Source organism: Panthera tigris, chromosome A2 (assembly GCF_018350195.1).
Source record: "Panthera tigris isolate Pti1 chromosome A2, P.tigris_Pti1_mat1.1, whole genome shotgun sequence".
Classification (NCBI taxonomy): Eukaryota; Metazoa; Chordata; class Mammalia; order Carnivora; family Felidae; genus Panthera; species Panthera tigris.
This window is the reverse complement of record NC_056661.1, coordinates 14,380,352-14,400,463: the sequence shown is the minus strand read 5'-3', so window position 1 is coordinate 14,400,463 and position 20,112 is coordinate 14,380,352. Positions and strand designations below refer to the sequence as shown.

Genomic DNA, 20,112 nt, shown 5'->3' with positions numbered 1-20,112 from the left:
CCTGCCATTGGGGTAGACACTTAAGTCCCTGGGGCTCGTGCCCCAGGAGGTGGCTTTATGGGCAGATGCAGCCTACATCTTCAGAGCCTGCACGTCCCATTTGTGCCGAGACCACCTGGGGCTCTTCCTCAGTTGCAGCTGCTGAGTGAGAAGCTTGGGTGGGGTCCCAGGAATCCGAGAGCCCTGCTTGAAGTATTATGGCTTGGAGATCTGAGGGGTCCCCACAACTCCCCCATATGCCCACACACGCCCCTAGTGGGTTCTGCTCAACATCTGTGGGCTCATGGGCTCTGAAAACTCTAGCTGGAGCTGGGCTTCTGGGCTAGCCTGCATTCTGTCATTCAGTAAACACAACACTGACTGAATGGATAGGATCTGCCCCCTGGCATGGCAGTGAACCTGAGACTGATAAATGCTGCGAAGAGGAACTAGGTGCTGTCATAGAGGCAGCCTGGGGAGTGTCTTAATGGGCAGGGGTGGGAGTGTCCAGGTACTGGGAGTCTCAACAGCAGAGCCCAGGCTGGAATGATGTATGCCACCCTGTCTCCCCTCCATGGACACAGCCCAGAGCAGGGCAAAGGGGTGACATTCCCATGCATGGAGGCTGCCCAGGGGTCCCCGGGCTTGAGCACAAGAGTAGCTCTAGGGAGCCAGAGTTTCCATGGATAGGGACCCTAGGCATTAGTCCCAGGCACCTTGCCATCCAGGTAAAGGTCACCCCTTAGTTGAATTCTCAGTGACTGGGAGGCTTGCCAGACTCAGCCCACGGACTTTACTCCCAGGCAAGTGGAGAGTTGGAAGAGATGGCCTCTGAATTCAGTGTGCTTGTGCAGGTGGCTCATTGCAGACACAGATGCAAGGCCAGGTTGCTGGACAGCTAGACCAGACACCCCTCGTCCTGCAGGGTATCAGCCCAGCAAGGACCCTGGGCAGAGAAGGTACCTGGAGGAGGGGACACTGGGATCTGCTTTAAGGGGTGAGGAAATGCTAGAGGGTCCATCTTACAGACAGAAAAGAGGCCTGGGCGTGTGTTGGTACTGCTAGAGTTGGGAAAAGCCCAGGAAGGAGACTGGAGCCTCAGGTCAACCCAGAGGAACCTGAACTTCATGGGCAATAGACAACTAGGGAGGGAGGCTGTCAGGTTGGTGGCAGGTTCAGAGATGGGCCCCAACTGGCATAAGGCCAAGGGGCTGTGTAGAAAAAGGGTGAGTGTTAGAATATTCCCTAACCACAGACTGTGGGCTCCCCCACGGGCAGTTATTGCTGTTTCCAAAGCCACAAGTACCACATGGGCAAGAGTCCAAAGCTGGTTGGAGGGAGTGACAAAGACAGCTGCCTAATTCTCTCCCCCACCGTACAGCCCTCTCTCTGATCCTGAGCACCCCCCATCCACACCCTTTTACATTTTCCCCAGCCTCCTGTAGGCTGTTCAGAACCTCAGCTCTCCCCTCTGTTCCTCCCACCACACACCAGCCCCAGGCCTGATCTATTCTCCTTGCCAGAAACACTGTTCCCAAACTCCTCACCAAACTGGAGCAATCCACACCCAATCTAAACACACCCTTTGGACTCCCTCCCTTTGACCCCACCCACTGTGCAGGGTCGCAGGCTCAGCTGCCCACAAGGTGCCCACGCTACATGGAACAGCACAGAGAGTCCTTCAAGAGACCCTCAAACCCTTGATCTTGGCTGCCTGCCTTGAGATAGTCCCCAGATCTAGTCAAAGCTTCACACCCGGACACGTGCTTAAATGTGTGTGGCCACTGCGTGAACACTCCAGTCCAAGGGCTCTGAAGGGAACTCTGTGTCCAAGCGACTGAGGTTCCTCCATTAGCGCATATGGGCAATGCCCACTTGATCCTAGGGGGAGAAAGGTCTAGGGAATGTGGAATTAAAAAGACTTCGGGGTCGAGGTTGGTACACCGGTGCCCTGGGACAGAAAATGCAGAAGTGCAGAAGGAGGACCGGAGAAAGAATTCTCTTAGAATAAAGTTGCTGGCCCAGGGCCCCAAGGTTGCAGACCCGCGCCTCAACAGCGGAAGAATCCGGAGACATGGTGTTCTAGCTTTTTATAGAGAAACAGGCTTGGGCGGCTGGGAAGGCCGCTGAGAACAGCGCTGAGTCCCGCCAGGGTGAAGCGAGAGAGGGGCGGGGAGAGGGGCCGCCTCAAGGAGGAGGGGCCTCAGAGGCTCCCCGGGAGCTAGCGGAGCGGTCGAGGAACTGCGGCTGGACCAGGGCGCAGCGGGGGGCGACCTTTGCGCAGGGCGGGGCCGGGACCGGCCGGGTCCCCGGCACCCCCCTCCCTCCGCCCGCCCAGACGCGCCACTGCAGAAGAGACGGGCGCCCAGGAGGCCGCGCCGAGGCCGCGCCGGGGTCCAGGCGCCGCTGCTATGGACATCCCGCCGCTTGCCGGCAAGATCGCCGCTCTGTCGCTCGGCGCCCTCCCCTTGTCCTATGCGCTCAACCACGTCTCGGCGCTCTCGCAGTGCGTAAGGGGAGGGGCCAGGGCGGACTCCGGGGGCGGGGGTGGGCGGCCAGGGCGGATTGGTGGTAGCCGGGAGGGAGGATGCGCGACGGCTAGCCTGGCTCTCCCAAGCCAGCGTCCCTGCGCAGCTCTGGCCTGGAGGAAGGGGGCTAGGGCAGAACTCCCCACACCCCCACCCAGCCGGAAGTCCTTTTTCTGCCGGGCAGGGGGCTGTGTGTTGGGGGTGGAGGGCGCTCCTGGGACGTTTAGGGCCTGGGGAGAAAGGTTGAGAAGCAGAGCCCCCCAAAGGGCAGGGTTTTGGAGAGTTTCTGGGGTTTTCCCAGGGCTGTGCCCAGCTCCAGACTCACCAAAGTCAGTCACAGTATTGCCCCAGATAAGGTCCTGATGACCTAGCTCTTGACACACGCACACAGGGACGCGCGTTCTGTTCCACCACCCCTGCCAGATGGCCCCTCCATCGCCTATCTCAAGCTTGGGACTTTTTTCTGTTAAGGTTTGGCCCACCCTGTCTTTAGTCTGTTTTCCCTACGTATTGTGACCTCCCTTGGCTCTTAACCCTAGACCCTAGCCCTGTGGATCCTGCCACACTGTACCAGACATCTGCAAGCCCCTCAGCCAGGGGCTCAACTAGCTCAACTCAAGACATGGGATAGAGGGAGTCTTGACTATGGGGTTGGCTCCTTGGGTACAAATTCCTGGCTCTATCCCCCTGGAACTTGGGTGAGCTAGGTTGTTTCTGGGAGCCTCAGTTTCTTCAGTGTGTAATGAACATAATCCTAGACCTCATCCCATAGTTACAGTTAAGGATTGCAAATTGTGTGGTCTTATCTGATTACTATAATTGTCATTGTTGGGGCCAGGATGGGGATTGTCAGGTGTCAGAGGGGTCCATGAGAAGGTAGGAGTCTGGAGAGAGTGTAGGGGAGAGTGTGGGACCCTGGATAGCTTTCCCACCCCCCACTCTGCCCACTTGTGTTGGGGGCTGCCCAAAGATGGCTTCTATTATCTACGCAACCTGCCTTATCAGATTGATGGGGACAGATCAGGGCAGGGGTAGGGTGGAGTTGATGGAAGTATTTGGACTTTAGCTGGGAGGAGTCTGGAGCTTCAGAGAGTGAGGTGTACAGGGCTGAGCACTTAGAGACCTGACAGGCTTGGGCACTGGGTCTGGCCACAGAGAGGCTTGGTGGGACTGAATGACTGACAGCAAATTGAGTTAAACACATATCAGCAAGTGACAGGATGAACTGTATAGTCAGAAAGAGTTGGGGCGCCTCGCTGGCTCAGTCAGAAAAGCACATGACCCTTGATCTCAGGGTTGTGAGTTCGAGCCCCGTGTTGGGTGTAGCGATTACTTAACAATAAAATCCTAAACAAAGAATTGACTGATGCCCACCCTGTACTTGGCCTAAGTTTGGCAATGATCCTTTCTAAGAAGTCAAGGAGGGTTTCCTGGAGGAGGAGTCATGAAAGATAGGCTATGAAGGATGAGTAAGAGTTTGCCAAGTGGAAGAGACTTCTGGAAGGAGTTTCCCGAAAGGGGAAACAGTTGAGGCAACAGCCTAGTAATGGGAAAGGGCAGTTTCAGGGAATGAGCGATTCCTGGATGGACAGATACTTCAGCTCAACATTTTGAGCTTCCTAGAGTCTGCTTTTGGCCTCACCAGGGCGAGGTGGGGCCTCAGCACTGGGCCTGGCCTCTCTGACTTGTTTTCCCTCTCCACAGCCCCCTGGGGGTGGCATTGATGAGTGCCCTGATCCTGGGTCTGCTTTTCATGGCTATCTACAACTTGTCTCCTGGTGATATCTACTATGACCCACTCTATGCTGGTGAGTCAGTCAGAGAGAACTGTGTGAGCAAGGGCCTCCTCCATCAGACTGGGGGTCCTTGAAGGGCTCCCATCAGACTGGAGAAGCTCACAGAGACTGGAGAACCCTCAGTGGTTGGGGAACCTTAGAGGGCCACCCCCTTCAGACCTGGGGCTCTTCAGAGAAGGACTGTATCTTCCCCTCAGACTGGGAGCCCCTGAAAGACTTCCTCATCACTTTGTGATTCCCCTGAGGGCAGAGACAGTGCCTTCTCAACCTGAGGACTTCCAAAGGCAGGGACTGTGCCTCCTCATGAGGCGGGGCTGTGGGTCATGTGACCGGTGGAGCGTGGTGACTGGGAGCAGTCCTTGGACAAGGATCCTTGCCTGGAATCTGGGTCTCAGAAAAGCTGCCTCAGGCCTCTCCCACACCCAGGCTGTGCCCCGCCCACTCTTCCCACAGTGTTCACTATCTTCGCCTTCACCTCGGTGGTGGACCTCCTTATTGCTCTCCAGGAAGATGGCTACATGGTGGGCTTCATGGAGTTCATTACCAAGGAGGTACATAGCGGGCAGCTGGGGATGCTTCCTGCCCTGTCGCCCATCTGAGCCCTGACCTGCCCTTGCAGGGAGAGCCATACTTGCGCACTGCCCATGGAGTCTTCATCTGCTACTGGGATGGCACCGTTCACTACCTCCTCTACCTGGCCATGGCTGGTGCCATCCACAGAAGGTGCATGGGGTGGGTGGAGTGGCACCTGGACCATGAGAAGGAGGTCAAGTTCTCAGGTGGGGTCCCAAGCCTGAGTGGAGCCAGAAGTGTGCGTAGGGGAAATCAGGAGGCTTCTCTAGGGCTCCAGCCACGAGTGGCCAGGGAATGTCACAGGTGTAAGCTATAGTCAGCTCTCTTCTCTTGTACTGCCCTGTGCCTAGGCAGCCACTTCTGTCCTTGGACAGACAGTCTGTTCATTCCTTCATTCATCTCCCTGTTGTCCCTTCTGTTCTGGACAAAACTGGGAGGGACCCAGAGTTGGGGAGCCCAGGGTGGACCCTGGGCTCTGGCTGGGGCTCTGAGACTTGGGAACAGGCATCTGTTGGTCACCCCTCCGTGCCTGACCCCAGGAAGAGATACCGGAACCTTGGACTGTACTGGCTGGGATCTTTCATCATGAGCATCCTGGTATTTCTCCCAGGAAACATCCTTGGTAAGGACTTGGCTTTGAGGGATTCTGTCTCCTTGGGCTGGGTCACTATCCTGCACCTAGAAGGTTCATAGGTAGAGGGGAGAGGCAGACCAGTATGTGGAGTGGCTGAACCAGAGGGATACCCAAGGTGTATCCAGAGGGAGCAAGTATAGAGGCTATACCCAGAAGGTAAATTGAGGCAAGCCAGGCTAAGGAGCATAGACATCATCTTATGAGCATTGGGGAGGCAGAGGTGTTAGAGCTTAAATAAAGATTGCATTTGTGTGGGGCGCGTGGGTGGCTTGCAGTCAGTTAAGCGTCTGGCTCTTGACTTCAGCTCAGGTCATGGTCTCACAGTTCGTGAGATCGAGCCCCACATCAGGCTCTGTACTGGCAGCACAGGAGACTGCTTGGGATTCTCTCTCTGTCTCTCTCTGTCTCTGCCCCTCCCCTGCTCTCTCTCTCTGTCTCTCTCAAAATAAATTTTAAAAAATGAAAAAAAATTTGCATTTGTGAATTACTAGTTCCATCTAGGGACTCTGGTGTGATTCACCTACAGGTCTGGCCAGGTCTGGGTGATCCTCACTGAGTGACACCCCACTCTCCTACTATGACAGGTAAATACAGCTCAGAGATCAGACCTGCCTTCTTCCTGGCCATCCCCTATATGCTGGTCCCATGCTGGGCTGGCATGAAGGTCTTCAGCCAGTCCCGGGCACCAACCAGCTGTATCCCTCACATGGTAAGTGCCCTGCCCCCAGACAGTTCCCTGTGCCAGCATACCTCAGTGTCCCCCCCCCCCATTAGAGTTCCTTGTGGTCAAAAATATGCCCTCTTTGGAAGGATCTCCTTGGCCATTAGGAAAGAAGGGATGAGCCTTTATTGAGTGCCTGTTGGATACCAGACTTCTCACACTGTCTCTCTCCCATGGGGCAGGTACAGGAGGAGCAAAGAAAGGGCCTCCTGCGACGCCCGGTTGACCTGGTCCTTGTCATATACCTCACCCTTGCTGGGTTCTTCACCCTCTTCCGGGGCCTGGTGAGTCTGCAGTGGCCAGCCTTTCTTCTACCTCCAGCTCCCTTTCCTGTCCCCTCCCCAACCATGTTCCTTTACCCAGTGCAAAGAGGTTACTGCTCTCCTGTCTCATCATCCAGGAAGGTTCTTCACTGAGTCTGATCTGAGTGTTCCATGACAAAGCCCCACTCCCTATAACCTTCCCAGCCAAAGTGAAAAGCCAAGGGTAGGGGAGGCCAGAGCAAGGGGTACGGGACCCGCCTGGGAGGGTGGAGAAAGCTTCTCGTGGGAAAAATGTTTCAGATAGGCTGTTGGTTTGCCTGTCTGCCCCAGGTGGTGCTTGACTGCCCCACAGATGCCTGCTTTATCTACATCTATCAGTATGAGCCATACCTACGGGACCCCGTGGCCTATCCGAAGGTGCAGGTGAGAGGGCAGATGGGAGGAGAGGGCCATATGGTCCTGTCATGGATAGAGGTCTACCAAATCCTCTTTGAGGCAGGCACCACAAACACAAGCCAGTTTATTGTCCTACCAGGACGCCTGGGTGGCTTAGTCAGTTGAGTGTCTGATTCTTGGTTTCGGCTCAGATCATGCATGATCTCACAGTTCATGGGTTCGAGCCTCGTGTTGGGCTCTGTGCTGGCAGTGTGGAGCTTGCTTGGGATTCTCTCTCTGCCCTTTCCCCTCTCACGCTCTCTCTATCTCAAAATAAATAAATAAATAAATAAATATATATATATATATATATTTTTTTTTTTAAGTTAAAAAAATTCATTGTCCTACCAAAAATGTCTGTCTTCAAAAATGAAGACAGATATGGTCTTCAAGTATGGCTGGACCTAGGAGCTAAGGCAACTCTGTCTCTGGGCTCTGTTTTCTTTGCATGGACTCCACTCCCTGGTAGTCACTTTGTGGGATTAGAGAGTCAGCCTTGGGCAGCTCCAGGCCTCCATCCACCCTACTTAACCACCCCAGAAGAATCTGAGCTCTTATTTCCCCAGAGCTTAAGCACAAGTCTCAGGCAGGCTCTGATTGGCCCACATGCCCATCATCACTGCATAACATGTCCATTCTGTCGCTGGTCATTATGGCCAGGGGGCTGGAGTTTTGCAGTTGGCCAGGGTCACATGCCACTTCCGGAGTAATGTGGGTGGGCTCAGTGTGTGTATGTATGTGGCCGGGGGAATACCCAAGGGAAATAGAGAAAAGCGTACACAGGGTTGGGAGCACAGAGAGCCCCCGTCCTGCCTGGGTGGGATCTGAGGCTGGCCAGATCCTCCCTGGGGTCTCTACCTCGGGGGTCTCAAGAGACCTGGCTGGGGCAGCTGCTCATCCTCCTGGTCGTGTGCCCCTTAGATGCTGGTGTATATGTTCTATGTGCTGCCCTTCTATGGCCTGGCTGTCTATGCCCTCATTGTCCCTGGCTGTTCTTGGCTGCCTGACTGGGCCTTGGTGTTTGCTGGAGCTGTTGGCCAGGTGAGGTGGGGGGGGGGGGGGAAGGGGGGAGGGGGAGGTGTGGGTGGATCAGTAGGGAAGAAAGTTTCTGCCTACCCATCAAATGCTCTTCTGCCCTCCCTGAACAGGCTCTGAGAGGCCCCACCCCCAGCTTGGTACCCTAAGATACACTCCATGGGGTCCCAACTCCATGGGGTCAGAACTAGAGAGAGGGAAGGATAGGGGCTGAGAGGGATTCCAGAGAGGGAAGCTTTCCTAGAAGAGTGAGCATAGGGGTTGGGCTTTGATGTATGGGTATGAGTTCTCTAGGCAGGGAAGGGCATTTCAAGAATGGGAAGAGCATAAAAACACATAGGCAGATAGCGGTTTAGTGGAGCCACAACATGGGTTAAAGGCAGAGGCAAGAGAATTCGACAGCTAGATGCTGCGGGCTTTCAACTCTGAGCTTGGGGGAGCCATGGAATATGTCTGAGCTGTGGAGGGCGCAGTCAGAGCTGGAGGGCTTGCTTCTGAGTTCCTGATGGAAAGTGATAAAGCCTGGGCCCAGGCCTGGGCAGGGGAAACCAGGAAGACATCTCTGGGGTAGAATGGCCAGGATTTGTGTCGGGGACAGAAATGGGGTAGGGAAGAGCAGGAGGAAGAGCCGGGCCCAGATCAGAGAGATGGGAAACAGGGCCCACTTAAAAGAGTGAAGATGGTTCTGGTTAGACAGCTGGGGAGAGGCTCACAGACAGATGGACAAGGACAGACAGTACGTGCAGGGGCTGGAATATTTAGAGGCAGACAGATGGGCTGGAGAGGGGAAACAGGTCATCAGCCTGGGCTCCCTAGGGTGGGATGTTGATGATACTAGGACCTGTTCTCTCCAGGCCCCTGACATCCACCCTCCCTGTGTGGCCACTAGGCACAGTTCTCGCACATGGGTGCCTCCATGCACCTGCGCACGCCCTTCACCTACCGTGTGCCTGATGACGCCTGGGCCTGCTTCTTCGGGTGCAACCTGCTGTATGCGCTGGGCCCCCACCTGCTGGCCTTCCGCTGCCTTCAGTGGCCCGCCTTCTTCCTGCGCCCTCCCCCTGGCCCCCCGGCCCACCACAAGAAGCAGCACTGAGAGGGCTGGGGACTCCCCAGGACTCTGTTTACATGCCTAGCAAGCCCTGCTTGGGGAAGGGTGGGCTGGGTTGTTTAGAGGCAGAAAGTATATCTCCAGGTGCCTTTGGTCCTGGCCATGGTGGTTTCAGGCCAATGGACAGGATGGGAGACCCAAGGGCCAAGTGTTCCCACAGAGAGGGCCACAGACATGCTCAGCTGTCATGGTACCCCAATCCCACAGGACACTTCTACTGCCTCCCAGAATTTACCCATCATACCATACCCCATGGACCCTTTAGTAAAAAACCTTTTGATGCCCAAATATTGCTGCTGCCTGAGTGTTTCAGGATTCAGAGGTCAGGGACCTGCTTTTCAGACCCCATGAGGGCCTACCCATCGCTGCCAGCGTGGCCATCAGGAGCTGGAGAAGCCGGACAGCAGAAGTCTGCCTCTGGTTGGTATGCACAGCTCCATCTTCCAGATGGGGAAAACTGAGGCTCAGAGAGGTCAAACTCTGTCTGAGTTCACAATCAGTAGAGAAGCATCTGAAACCTAAGTTCTGACAATAAATTATAATTACTAATAGTGTGGCACAGTTATTAAGCACCTACCATATACCATTTCAAGGGCTAACCTCAAGTGGTACATACTGGATCTTACCATATATTCCAGATGGGGAAACTGAGCCTGCAGGAGGTAAACGTCCTGTTCGGAGGTCATGGCTCCTGGATGCAGCTGAGCTAAAGGACAGAGCCTTGGCCTAGCCCATCCAATCGTGGACTCTATAACCCTGCCTCTGCTGTATGGTTGGTTCATATTTTGGGGAAACTGAGGCTGAGGAGGCAGCCAACGGGTTGAGGAAAAGGCTCATTTTATTCCAGGTTCAATGGTTCATTTTCATTCCTGGTTTGAACTTGGGTGAAGGGCCAGGTTCTGGGGGTGACTCAGGCCCAGAGTGGGTCGGGCTTGATCAGACTCCCCTGTTCCCTGCCCCTACCAACATTTCTTAGCCACCTATTGTGTTCCTAGCCATTGGATCTTCACCAAAGAACCACCCAGCACTCTGTTTCCCAGAGGTGGAAACTGAGGCTCAGAGACACCAAGCCTCTCTTCCAAGGTCCTACAGCAGGTGAGAGGCAGAGGCAGATTTGAACCTGTTGCTGCAAGTTCCCTCTGCAGAGTGTGTGACTGTTGTGTGGGGCCCCCACTCCGCAGAGTGAGAACCTTTTGGTGCCCAGGACACTGCGATGGCCGCCAAGTGACAAATGGGAAAACTGAAGCCTGCAGGCCAAGCCCCTTTCGCAGGTTACTGAGCCCTCCCGGCTCACCTTGGGCATCCTGCAGGGAAGACTCCATCAGGCCCCCCTCCTCCATTTTAGAGATAGTTAAACTGAGGCCCAGAGTTTCCTCTGCCTGCCCAAGACCAGCCAGCAGGATCGGCGACGTGGACCTGAACTCACTGTCCAGCGCGGTCCTTCCTCGGCTTGCGCCCCTGGTTTCTTCCCGGAGCGCGTGTCGCTGCGTCCCCTTTAAAGCTCCTCCCCGCTCCCGCGTCCGCCTCCCTCCTCCCCTTGCAGGCAGACGCCGGGATTGCGCCGCCTGAAGGGACTTGCCCAGTCCTTCCTGGGTGTTCGGGGAGCGCAGTCCCGGCGCGTAGGGGCCGCTCGGCGGGGGCCGCACGGGCAAGATGGTGAGTGGGGCCACGGGCGCGGGTCCCTCTCTGGGAATCTGTCTCGCTCTGTGTCTGAATCCACGCCCCTCAGTGTTTCTCCTCTCAGTCTCCCTCTCCCCGCTCCACCTCTCCCGTCCCCTCCGTCTCTCACCCTCTTGTATCTCTGTTCCTTGAACTCTGCCTCTTTTATATCCCTCTCCTCTCCCTACTTTTCCCTCCCTCTTTTTGTCTTCCTGGTCCCTTTTCTTTTACTCCGAGTCCCTACCTCCGCGTCCCCCTTCTCTCGTCTCCTCTTGCTCCCTTTCCTCTCTCCCCTTCAGTCTCTGTCTCTCCATCTTTCCTTAGCTTCTGTGTCTCTTTCCCTCTCGCGGTCTCTCCTCTGCCTCTCCTTCTCTATCTCCATCTCCCCCTGCTCTTCTCTGTCTCGTTTTCTTTTCCTCGCCCTCTTAGCCTCTCCCTCTCTCTTCCTCTACCCCTCGCACCCCCTCCCCCGCCGCCCCCACACCCCTGCCGCTTTGCTGCAGTCTCCTGGCGCACGGATAACCTTGCCGCTGCCGCTGCTCCAGCTCCTCCCCCCTCCATCCCAATCCTGGCCCGGGCCGGCCAGAGAAGGGGGCGGAGCTCCGAGCCACCAGTGTTGGGGTGAAGGGGATCTGGCGGGTGGCCTGCGCTGGACTAAGGGCAGGTGAGCCCAGGGGCGTGCGCTTTGCGTGGGAGCTAGAGTGTCAGGTACCGGGAGGGTGCGCGGGTTAGGGGGTGGAGGCTGGGAGGGTCTGCCAGCCTTCTCCTTGGAAGATTCCTCTGGGACCCTGGCCGAGGTGGGGACCTGGGCATGTGAGAATTCCTCGCCGTGGGGAAGGAAGGTCGGGGCTAGTCCTCCGACAGGCAAAGTCCAGGAGGCTGGACTGAGTGCCGTATGCCCCCAGGTGTGTGCTCGGGCGGCCCTCGGTCCCGGCGCGCTCTGGGCCGCGGCCTGGGGAGTCCTGCTGCTTACGGCCCCCGCAGGGGCGCAGCGCGGCCGGAAGAAGGTCGTGCACGTGCTCGGTGAGTCTGGACAGCAGAAGCGGGTCTTGCCCCACGGGAGCCATGGCCAAATGTGATTGCCTGGGTGCAGGGAGGATGTAGGGGGTAGGGCATTGAGCTGTTCCTGATAGCCGGAATCCACCCCCCACCCCCCACCCCCCCCCCCACCCCTCTGAGTTCCAGTTCCCTTCCCTGAACTCCTTTAACCTTCGGATCTCCTGACCTCCACCCAGGTCTTTTTCCCATAACACTTCCCTGGGATCCCCTGCCCCAGGTTCCCCACCCCGCTTCCTAGGACCACTTCTGAACTCTGCTTGACTCTCCCACAGAGGGTGAGTCGGGCTCGGTGGTGGTGCAGACGGCGCCTGGGCAGGTGGTCAGTCACAGGGGTGGCACCATTGTCTTGCCCTGCCGCTACCACTATGAGGCAGCCGCCCACGACCACGACGGCGTCCGCCTCAAGTGGACCAAGGTGGTGGACCCACTGGCCTTTGCCGACGTCTTCGTGGCGCTCGGCCCCCAGCACAGAGCATTTGGCAGCTACCGCGGGCGTGCGGAGCTGCAGGGTGATGGGCCTGGGGATGCCTCCTTGGTTCTCCGAAACGTTACGCTGCAGGATTATGGGCGCTATGAATGCGAGGTCACCAATGAGCTGGAAGACGACACTGGCATGGTCAAGCTGGATCTCGAAGGTAACCAGCCCATGGACAGGATGAACCATGTTTCTAAGGAAAGAGAGTGGGAGATATTGCAAAGGATAGGAACCAAATCAAGTTGACCTAAAGGAATTTAGGGGTAAGGTAATGATGCCGATCTGGGGTGAATTCGCTCCCCAGACACATTGGCAATGTCTAGAAAGGGGCTGCTGATGGCAGCTAGTGGGTAGAGGCCAGGGATGCTCCAACACATCCTACAATGCACAGGACGGTCAACCCCCTTCCCTTTCCCCCCGCCCCCCTTGCAAAGGATGACCCCTTCTAAAGTGTCAGTAGTAAGGACTTTGGGAAATCCTGGGGTAGGATCCAGGCACAGTTAGATCCAGGGAGATCCACTCACACCATGTCAGGAATCCCTTCCTCACCTGTTTCCCTGAGTGGGCTTTCCTCAGGCAGGTTTTCAGCTCAGCAATTAATTTCCTAACAGGGCTAGATAGAGTCCTAGAGTTGTCCCTCATTGGCCCAGCTTGAGTCATGTGTCCATCCATGAGCCAATTACCGTGGCCGGGAGATGGGATGCTCTGATTGGCTGACTGTGGAGCTGGGAGGTGGGCGTTCTGTCTGAAGAATTCCCTCCCACCCGGTTCTGCTTCCTCAGTCCATCCAAGAAGATTCTAGGAGAAATTTCAGAGCCCTCACTTGCTGAACCTCCCAACAATAGCAAATAACAATAATAGCAGCAGCTCTCCTTTATCGGAAGCTCTATGTGCCATGAGCTTGAAGAGCTCTCTGGAGCCTCTTGTTTAATTTTCCCCCAAACTCTGAGGGAGATGCTATTACCAGCAGATGGGCAGCTGACTCAGGTTAGAGCCTTGCCCAGGACACATGCAAATGAGTGATAGAGCCAGGACTCAAGCCTCCATCTGTCAGGGTCCAGGCCTTCTCTCTGACCCCTGTTTGTTCCCCCCTTCATCTGCTGAGAGACGCATCGGCACCTCCAAGGTCTGCCCCTCAAACACACACCACAGAATGCTGCTGAGCTGAGCTGACTGTGGGTTCAATGAAGGACAAGTTAGAAGAACTGAAGGTGGAAGAGAAATCAGTGGAAACTGCCCTGGACAATGCTGGGGATCAAAGATGCTTTGCCAAGTGTCATACTTCCAGGGGCTCCCTGCGGGGGAGTCAGCACTGGACACAGATATCCCCAGCTTCATGGGCTCAGGGCTTGACCAGAGGGAAGCTCCCAGTGCTGAGAGAATGTCAGGAGCACTAGAGACTGAAGGGAGGAGGGTGGCGGCAGCTGGGTTTTGAAGGACGAATAGGAGTTCAGCAGGTGGAAAAAAGTGGAAAGAACATAAGCAAAAGTCTCCAGCGGTGTAAAGGGGGTGGACGTGATTAAGTGTCTTAAGAGGGAGGGTCAAGTGAACCCCAAAGTTAAGGCAAAGGGAACCATTAGGAGTGTGAGCTTGGCAAGGGTGTCCTCAGGTCTGAGGCCAGAGTGGAGGGATGGAGTGGAAGGTCTAGGCTGAAGAGTCACGCAGCACCCCACAAGTCAGGTGGGTAGGAGAGTGTTGAGATTCCCAAGCTGAACCGTATGCGTCCTCCCAGGCGTTGTCTTCCCTTACCACCCCCGTGGAGGCCGTTACAAGCTAACCTTCATTGAGGCGCAGCGCGCCTGCGCTGAGCAGGACGGCATCCTGGCATCCGCAGAGCAGCTGCACGCGGCCTGGCGCGACGGCCTGGACTGGTGCAACGCAGGCTGGCTGCGCGACGGCTCGGTGCAGTACCCGGTGAGCCAGCCCCGGGAGCCCTGCGGCGGCCTGGGCGGAGCCGGGAGCTCCGGGACGGGCGGCGGTGCTGCCTCCGGGGGCGTGCGCAACTACGGCTACCGTCATAACGCCGAGGAACGCTACGACGCCTTCTGCTTTACATCCAACCTCCCGGGTGCGTAGGTCTGGCCCCTACGAAAGAAGCCCCGCCCTCAGGGGGGCCTCTCCCGCCCCTCCCTGTATCTTTCCCGCCGTCTGTTTCCTCTCCTTCGCCCTTCCTATCCACACCGGCCCTCCTGGGTCCAGGCCAGGATATCCCCCCACCCCTAGGACTACCCTGGCGCAGCAATCAAGCATCGCTTGGCATCAACATTGCCCTAACCAATGGGGTCCAGGAATGCAGGGGAAGGGGTGTTCCTGAATCCTGTGGCTGGGGTCCTGGGTTGCAGGCACGTAGGGGGTGGGGAGCATCCTGAACCCCTTAGGAGGCCAGATCCCGGGAGTGGCCTTAACCACTCTCCCCCACTCCATCGCAGGACGTGTGTTCTTCCTGAAGCCGCTGCGGCCTGTACCCTTCTCGGGAGCCGCGCGCGCGTGCGCGGCGCGCGGCGCGGCCGTGGCCAAGGTGGGACAGCTGTTCGCCGCGTGGAAACTGCAGCTGCTGGACCGCTGCACCGCGGGCTGGCTGGCCGACGGGAGCGCGCGCTACCCCATCGTGAACCCGCGCGCGCGCTGCGGCGGCCGCCGGCCGGGCGTGCGCAGCCTGGGCTTCCCCGACGCCACGCGCCGCCTCTTTGGCGTCTACTGCTACCGTGCACCCGGCGCGCCAGACCCCGCACCAGGCGGCTGGGGTTGGGGCTGGGCCGGCGGTGGCGGCTGGGCCGGAGGCGCGCGCGACCCCGCCGCTTGGACCCCGCTGCGCGTCTAGACCCTGGGCGCAGATGGCTGGGGTGCTTGGCGGCTGGCCGAGTGCTCTGCGGTCTCTTGGAGACAGACCACGTGACTGGAGACTGGCCTCTCCCCCTGCGGTGCGTAGCAGGCTGACCAGGCCTCCTGTGGTCTTTGAACACCGGCTGCGCCCCCGAGGTCCCCATAGACTGGCCAATCCCGGGAGACTGACCGAGCCCCCACCTCTCCTGGATAGTGGATTTCCCCTCCTCCTTCGACTTTCTCCAGGAGATGGGGCATGTCCCCTGAAGACCCCTGGAGGCCAACAGACAATGAGGTCTCCTGAAGACTGGCAATGCCTCCCCAGGTCACTTGGAAACAGACAGAATCACCCCCTCCCCCGCGGTCTCCTGGAGGCTGGACCCCCGGGATTATCTGGAGATTGGCCTCAGGCCCTCTGCATCTCCCTGGAGACTGAAGACTGATCCCTTAACCCTCCCCCTCAACACGTATAGAAAACAGACACCTCAGAGTTCACCAGGTGATCACGCCCCCGTGGCCACATGGAGACAGGGCTCCTGTCCTCTTCCCTATGGTGACCTGGATATTAGGTATTCCCATTCTTCCCCCCTTCCACTGCGAGTCCTCGAAGTTTGCAGAATAACAGGCCTCCAGTTTCAGGGGAGACCAGCCTCGTCTGTCACCACAAAAACAGACTGACATGCCCCAGCCGGCTCGCGTGACTGGCGGCCATGCCCCACCCCTCAGGTATGTCTTTGGAGGGAGCAAATCTGCTCCCACTTGATGGCCTCTTTCCTGGCTGTCACCAAAGAGACCATCCCCTGGGCCCAGGGATCCGTAGGATCCGTGTCACTAGCTGTGGAGAAAGCTGTCCCACTTCCCATTGTTACCAAGGCGACCAGCCCAACTTCTACCTGTAACCTAGTCACACAGCCCTTCCCTCATCAGTCACACCCATGGAGATAGTGCCTCCCTCCTCCAGCTGTAACCATGGATACCACACGTTCCCTATGTCACCCCCGGGACACCAGAGAGCTACCACTCTGCTTCTTGAAGTCCCCATCCTTACCAACAGCCACGAAGACCACTCTCCCCTACCCCCAGAACTGTCCTGAGAGTGTCCCAACATTCAGCTCTCCAGTTTTCACCATGAGAACAGGCTGCCCTTTCCCCAGCTCTTTGCTCCCCCATCCAAGCTCCCTCTCCAAGCTGCTTGAACCCCACAATGGTTGCCATGGAAGCCAAACTCCGGTGTTTGAGGTGACAGAACACCTGTCCCCCTAGGCTTTCCCATGTCAGCAGGGCCCCACCGCATCAAACTGTCACCACAGAGACCGGCAACGTCGTCTCCATGACAACCAACCTCCCAGCTCTCAGGAACTTCTTACCATGGGTGGGAACTGCACCCCACAGGATTTAATGTCTGCTCCTTAACCAGAGAGGCCCAGCCCCAGGCAGCATCTCCAGGTATGGCTGGACTTCTGGAGCCGCTGGACACTCCTCCGTTTGCACGCTAACTATATCCCAGACAACAGTTGTGCACGAGACACCCTTGCAACCCCCAGATGTTTTCATTGCTGCCATACAGATGAGCAAACTGACTCTGGCAGCCCCAGCCCTTTATGCTGTGCAAGCACTGGGCTCCCCACTTCCCCTCTGAGACCACATCTCCATTCTCACTGAGTTCTCTCCTCTAACTGCCCCCTGCCCCACGTTTCACTCCTTAGAGATCCAGGAGAGACAGAATGTTTTTTACACTTCAAAATCCAGAGTGAGCTACAGGCTCTAAAGGACAATTTGTGCTAAGAAGTCAGAACCCAGCCAAACTCCCCCCAGCGTTGAGAGCCAGCTCGGGAGAGATGGCCCATGAACAAAGCCACCCCAGCTGTGGGAGCCCCCAGATCCAAGGTCTTCCATGGAATAGCACTGAGGCCCCTCCTGCAACCCCCGACCCCCTTATTGTCACATCCATCTTGAGGAAACCCATCCGTGAGTTGTGGAATCAGGTGGGTTGGATTCAAATCCTGCCGCTGCGACCAAGTGACAACCCCCTGAGCCTGTTTCCTCCTCTGTACCAGAGCTGTTCTGAGGTCCCAGTGAGTGCAAAGCATACAGCAGGGGCTCAATAAAAAAAAAAGTTGTTTTGTTTTGTTTTTTGGATGAATGAGAAAATGAGGCAGCCGATGGGTAATTACTTCATAAATGTACTTTGGTGGACAAAACGTTTCCCAGCTGGGGGTGTGTGATGATGATTTGCTTGAGAAGCATCACCCTCATTCCTCAGGACCACCTCTGCTCTTCAATTTTCCCCGCCTCTCCACTCCCCCATTCTCCCTTCACTCTCTTCCTTGCATCATTCCCCATGTGTCTGGCCCTTCACAGCCCTGTCCCGACTGGGTCGTTGACAAATCCAGTGGTTCCTCTCAGTCCCCCAGGCACCCAAGTGTGCAAAACTGGATGGAGAGTTCTTGTATCAGGAAGGCAGAGAGGTTGCAAATTTTCCCTGGTGCGGAGGTGGAGTAGGGGTGGGATTGTGGCCCGAGAAACATTCACAGTTTCTGGGATACGGACAGAGGGAAAAGAGAACAAAGTGTAAAACCGATTAGGCTGTAGAAGTGAGATGGTCGGTGTAACTGCTCATCCTTCAATACCAGATGTGACAGCCCTCCAAGAGACTCAAGCCACTCATCTGAAGGCAGCGTCCAGCCCCTTCGTGAGACAGCCTTGGGCTCCAGCTGACTTTAGCTTCCTTGCATGGGGGAATGGTGAGAGGCGTATTTCCAGGGATGAGGGCATGGGATTTCTTTCATCCCGCCTTTTCCCTGCGGTTCCTTTCTCCCTTCCGCGGTTCCAGTTCCCTATTTTGCCTTGAGTATGTAATTTTCTAACCCCCACTCATACAATGAGAGTCTAAGGGGCTGACACCGCCCACTCCCAGTTCAGCCAATGAGTGCCGTGGCACACCTCCCCGGGAAACGCTGATTGGTGCAGGGATGGTTAGGGAGGTAGGCTGACGGTGAGACTGAGTCCTGGGATTTTAAGAAACCAATTCGACCAGGGGGACCTTCCTCCTACTGGAGTTGCTGCATCTCCCACCTAAGGGAGAGCTAAGGGTTGGTAAACTGGATAGAACCCTTTCTGACGCCAGATATTCAGAAAAACCACTCCTTCCTATCGTACAGTCCTCCGTTCACTTCCCAGAGAACTCCAAAGTTTTTATGTGCCCTTCCGGAGATGTTTTATGTTCATTCAAACAAATATGCATATGCATTTCCCCCCCTATTTTTACACAAATGACATTTACACAACATTCACACTGTTGTAGCATTTCTATCTAGTTCCAAGACATTTTTATCATCCCCAAAGAAAACCCCATACTCATGAAACAAACACTCCCCATTCCTCCCTTCCCTACCCCCCTGCCCTGGCAACTGTTTATGTACTTTCCACCTCCAGAGATTTGCCTATTTTTGTAATTGATTTTTTAAAAAAATGTTAAGTACTCTCTACACCCAATCTGGGGCTCAAACTCATAACTCCAAGATCAAGAGTTTCACACTCTACCAAATGAGCCAGCCAGGCGCCCGTAGATTTGCCTGTTCTTGATGTTTCATACAAACAGAGTCATATAATATATGTCCTTTTGTGTCCAGCTTCCTTCACTCAGCATAATATTTTTGAGACTCCTCCATGTTGAGTGTGAATCAAGACCTTATTCCTCTTCATGGCTGAATAATATTCTGTGGTATGTGTATGCCACATTTTGTTTATTCGTTCATGAGTCAATGGACATTTGGGTTTTTCCCCCTTTTGGCAATTGTGAATTATGCTGCTATGAACATTCTGGTGCCATGTATACTTTTAAAGTCATTCTTCTTTTACTTAACAATATATATTTGAGATAGTTTCCATCACCGTATAAAGATCCCCCACCCCCATATCCTTTGAACGTTGGCAGGTTATTCATTGTTTGGATGCACCGTCATTTTTGTAGCCCACTTCCTAATGGCAGATGTTTAGAGTCCCCTATTTTGCTGTGAATAAGTGCCCACATCATCTCACACAAGTATAACCAGAGGAGGATAGAGGATATCAAGAGTTGTTGAATCAAGGAGTCACGTTTGCCACTTCGATAGTGGTCTCCACCTTTTCTTAGGGGTGGGGCCAGTTTATACGCCACCAGTAATAGATGTACTCCCCTCTTTCCACACATCCTAATCAGCATTGTGTGTTATCCCTTTTTACCATAGTGAACCTGATAAATAAGAAACGGTATCTCGTGGTGCTTGTCACTGGCTGTTCTCTTATTATGAGTGAAACCGAACAAACATTCTCCACTTTGACGTTAGGTGCAGGTGGTTGAGGAAGTCATAAATCGTTCTCAGGTTGGGTATGCTGTCATCATTGATCAGTGCAAGCCTCCTCTCCTGTTAGATTTATTTGATTCTCTTTTTAAATATGCTCTTCTTGGGGCGCCTGGGTGGGTCAGGCGGTTATGCGTCTGACTTCAACTAAGGTCATGATCTCATGGCTTGTGAGTTCAAGCCCCTCGTCGGGCTCTGTGCTGACAGCTCAAAGCCTGGAGCCTGCTTCAGATTCTGTCTCCCTCTCTCTCTGCCCCATCCCCACTTGCTCTCTCTTTCTCTCTCAAAAATAAACATTGAGCAAAATTTTTAAAAATGCTCTTCTTTGTTCATCCTGATGTTCCTGCAAAATGCGTATTATTTTGTTGAATATAGGTTGTAGTTTAAGAGCATCTGTATTTCCTTTTCTGTGAACATGTTATTCACATCCTTTGCCTATTTGGCTATTGGATTATTCGTCTTTTTTTCCTATTGAATTGTAGGAGCTCTTTATATATTAAGACAAGTCTTTTGTCTCTGATTTGAAAATTTGTTTCCAAGTTGGCATTTACCTTTTGACCTTGTTTATGTTTTTTGTTTTGCTTTTTTTTTTTTTTTTTTGCTTTTTGTCAGTATTGCTTTTAGGATAAAGCCTAAACTCCTCACTACAGCCCATATGGCCCCGAGTAGTCCATCCTC

General features: G+C 55.2%; 2 protein-coding genes across 2 annotated transcripts; both read left to right on the top strand.

Moving 5' to 3' along the window:
• The first annotated feature begins 2,248 nt into the window (after positions 1–2,248).
• On the top strand, positions 2,249–9,642 carry TM6SF2 (transmembrane 6 superfamily member 2). The gene is made up of 10 exons (XM_007088382.3): positions 2,249–2,485; positions 4,212–4,315; positions 4,757–4,854; positions 4,923–5,026; positions 5,416–5,498; positions 6,095–6,219; positions 6,414–6,515; positions 6,825–6,917; positions 7,851–7,970; positions 8,854–9,642. Exons 1-10 carry the CDS (start codon positions 2,391–2,393, stop codon positions 9,058–9,060), a joined length of 1,131 nt encoding a protein of 376 aa, XP_007088444.1. The 5' UTR covers positions 2,249–2,390; the 3' UTR covers positions 9,061–9,642.
• A 646-nt stretch (positions 9,643–10,288) lies between these two features.
• On the top strand, positions 10,289–17,161 carry HAPLN4 (hyaluronan and proteoglycan link protein 4). The gene is made up of 6 exons (XM_042977062.1): positions 10,289–10,299; positions 10,619–10,731; positions 11,467–11,757; positions 12,066–12,428; positions 14,001–14,336; positions 14,698–17,161. The coding sequence occupies exons 1-6, from the start codon at positions 10,289–10,291 to the stop codon at positions 15,087–15,089; spliced, it is 1,506 nt and encodes a 501-aa protein (XP_042832996.1). The 3' UTR covers positions 15,090–17,161.
• Positions 17,162–20,112: the final 2,951 nt, after the last annotated feature.